This window comes from Pseudophryne corroboree, chromosome 1, assembly GCF_028390025.1.
Source record: "Pseudophryne corroboree isolate aPseCor3 chromosome 1, aPseCor3.hap2, whole genome shotgun sequence".
Classification (NCBI taxonomy): domain Eukaryota; kingdom Metazoa; phylum Chordata; class Amphibia; order Anura; family Myobatrachidae; genus Pseudophryne; species Pseudophryne corroboree.
The window spans coordinates 811867011-811869743 of NC_086444.1; the positions used below are offsets into that span (position 1 = coordinate 811867011).

General features: G+C 36.4%; 1 protein-coding gene across 3 annotated transcripts in view; it reads left to right on the forward strand.

Annotated features, from left to right (window-relative positions):
- TBCK (TBC1 domain containing kinase) overlaps positions 1-1926 on the forward strand; it is a 733906-nt gene extending 731980 nt beyond the window's left edge. For all 3 annotated transcript variants that reach the window (XM_063919248.1, XM_063919252.1, XM_063919243.1), the window contains one exon: positions 565-1926. In XM_063919248.1, coding sequence (XP_063775318.1) covers positions 565-675 — 111 coding nt within the window. In that variant the 3' untranslated portion in view covers positions 676-1926. The remainder of the gene's footprint in view (positions 1-564) is intronic.
- The last annotated feature ends 807 nt before the right edge of the window (positions 1927-2733 follow it).

The following is a 2733-nucleotide window of genomic DNA, read 5'->3' on the forward strand; positions in this document are numbered from 1 at the left end:
TCCAGTCTCTTTGGTCTGGAAGGACTCTTTCTGGTATTCACTAGCATCAGACCCCAGGTGCTTCCTCCTGCTCTGTTCTGTACCATACTTCCTGTGCTATTTATCCTATGCAAGTGAGGCCCAACAAAACTAGGATCCATTCTGATGCTGCACTTTTTAGTAGATGGTATGAACAGTAAAAAAAACTGGATAGTTTTACTAACAGTTCTGCCAGTATGTTTGTGTTGCAGGAATGCTGCTATTGCCCGCAACAAAAAGTGTTAAAATGTATCCTGTAAATCTCAGAAACTAGATTTTAAAAATGTGTGCGTGACACAAATGTGTAGACCTGTCACCATAGTTACTGTACCACTTATTACTAGAAAAACCTATTAATCCACAGTGCTGGCATTTTGATGAAATGCTTGTATTTTTATCATTTATCTGTGTACCTGTGACCTTTCTCACAATTTCTGGCAGTCCCACTGCCTCCATAATGCATCCTTACTATGTTATAATGTTGTATAACAGTAAAAATATACGTATATATCAAAGAGATAGCTGCATTAACTGCTTGTGTTTCAGTTTGCAGCACATCTGGTGAAGTTGGGATTCCCTCGTGTTTGTATTTTGGATGGCGGTATAAACAAGATGAAGCCAACCGGACTACTGACTGTGCCCTCTCCTCAGATATGATTAGTGTAACCCAGGGGCTTTGCAGCTCTCATGTTATATTTCATGTAGCCAGCTCAGAATGTATTGTTTCTTTGTACTGGGTAGTACTCTTTACACTTATACATATGATCCCTGATCTATGGGTAAGCTTCAAAAAGGGATACAACAATTAAGAATCTATTTTACATGGAAATTTGTATCATCTAAATTTTTGATTTTTTTTTAAATATTAACCAATCATGGGTAATTTTTGCAGAAAATTCTCCAAACTATAGGTCAAGACAAATGGAGAAAAGTCCAATTCCGTTTGATAAACCTATTCATGGTGGGATTTGCAGACTGAGTGACTTGGCACATACCAATGATAGTAAAACACGATGACCAATTCTACACGTTTGTACTTTACCAGTATACAGTATGTGCACATGTGTATAGTTACTTGTTGCAGTGAGATGATGTTTCCGTCAGCTACGGGCATGATATTACTCAGTGGTCTAAAATAAAACTAACTATTCTGTTCTATGTACAAAGAGTTGCTTAGACATAATATTATATTAGTAAGGATTTTGGACAGCTGATAATACAAATACAAGAGTAGTAGGAAGGTTTTATATTTGTGGGCTGTTTGCAACATGTTTATGACATGCAAACATACTACATGCTATAAGGGAAACCTGTATGAACTATCTATTTACATTAAATGACTTGCACAAATCATCTTGTAAACTAATGAAGCAATTATGTATATGTCTGTGGCTGCTGCGACCATTCTGTGTGTGTAATGTTACAGTTTTCTTGTAAGTAATAATTCTGTGATGTAGCCAGTGACATTTATGGTAAACAGATGTTACTTACACGTGTATGCAAGTATCTTTACTTATTAAAACAGCCTGGGCTGAAATCTGTGAAATATTCTGTCTGCTAAAGATGCTCTTTAATGAAACTTTATCTTAAAATATTGGGAGGAATGAAGCACACTTACCTGCCTTTGGACCCCCCATTCCGGCACTGCTGTGGGTGTGGTGTGGCAGAAGCGGGCATTGTTATACGATGCTGTGATTAATGTCATTGTCCCCTATCTTGTCACAATACAAATAGCCTAATAGATTTGTTGGGGTTTTTTTCAATTGTGCTACCATTTATATCTTGATATTGCACAGCACAGTGTAAATAAGCATTGTCAGGAATGGTCAAGTGAAGAATAATGTGAATCTCTACAGCAATTTCTTGGACATTGTCTTCAATAAAGATGTTATTGATTAATTGGAACAACTGTGAGTGAATTTTTGAAAAACATTTTTTATGTTGATCACAAATAGTCTGTATTCACAATGCACTACTGTATGACACATGGTATGTCTTATGCACAACAAAATCACAGAGCAATGCTTGTACAGTAAGCACCATTTTTTAATCTTAAATAGGAATAAGAATTTTTCTTAGTAAATTAGCAGTCAGAATATATACAGAATATCTTTAAATGTATTGGAAAGCAATCCCCAGAAGGGTTCTAAGGTCTTAGGTCTGAGTTTTGTTATATTGAATCCATGTGCGGGAATAAAGCTTTGCTTTATTAAAGAGAGTATTAAGCAATTAATTAGATGTTTTACCTAGAGTAAAATGTTAGAATTTACAAAGAAGTGTGATCTTTAGTTTAAAAAGTGTCACTATCAGAGTATTACTACTATTGCACATCCTAAAGATGTATAGATGGGGCAGTGTTCATTGAAGTAGCGGTCACTCTTCCATGCTAAGTAATCACAATGACCGTTTTCTGTTTGCACCGTTATTAAGCAGGGAATGGTCGGTGAGTACAGCAATATGACAGTACAGCAATCATTGTTATGGGATTTTTTTTTTTTTTTTTGGGGGGGGGGGGGGGGCGCACCCAGACATGCTACATTTTTATCCCCAGGATACAATTATGATATTAGTGGCCTTATGTCTTTAGTGGAGCACTATTCCCAATTGTAAAACATAAAGGAAGCTTGCAGTCACCAAGACACATTGCCATGTAGTGGAAGGGGAGGTATACTAATGCCATAGCATAATAAGTAACAGCAGAAACAACCTTTACCA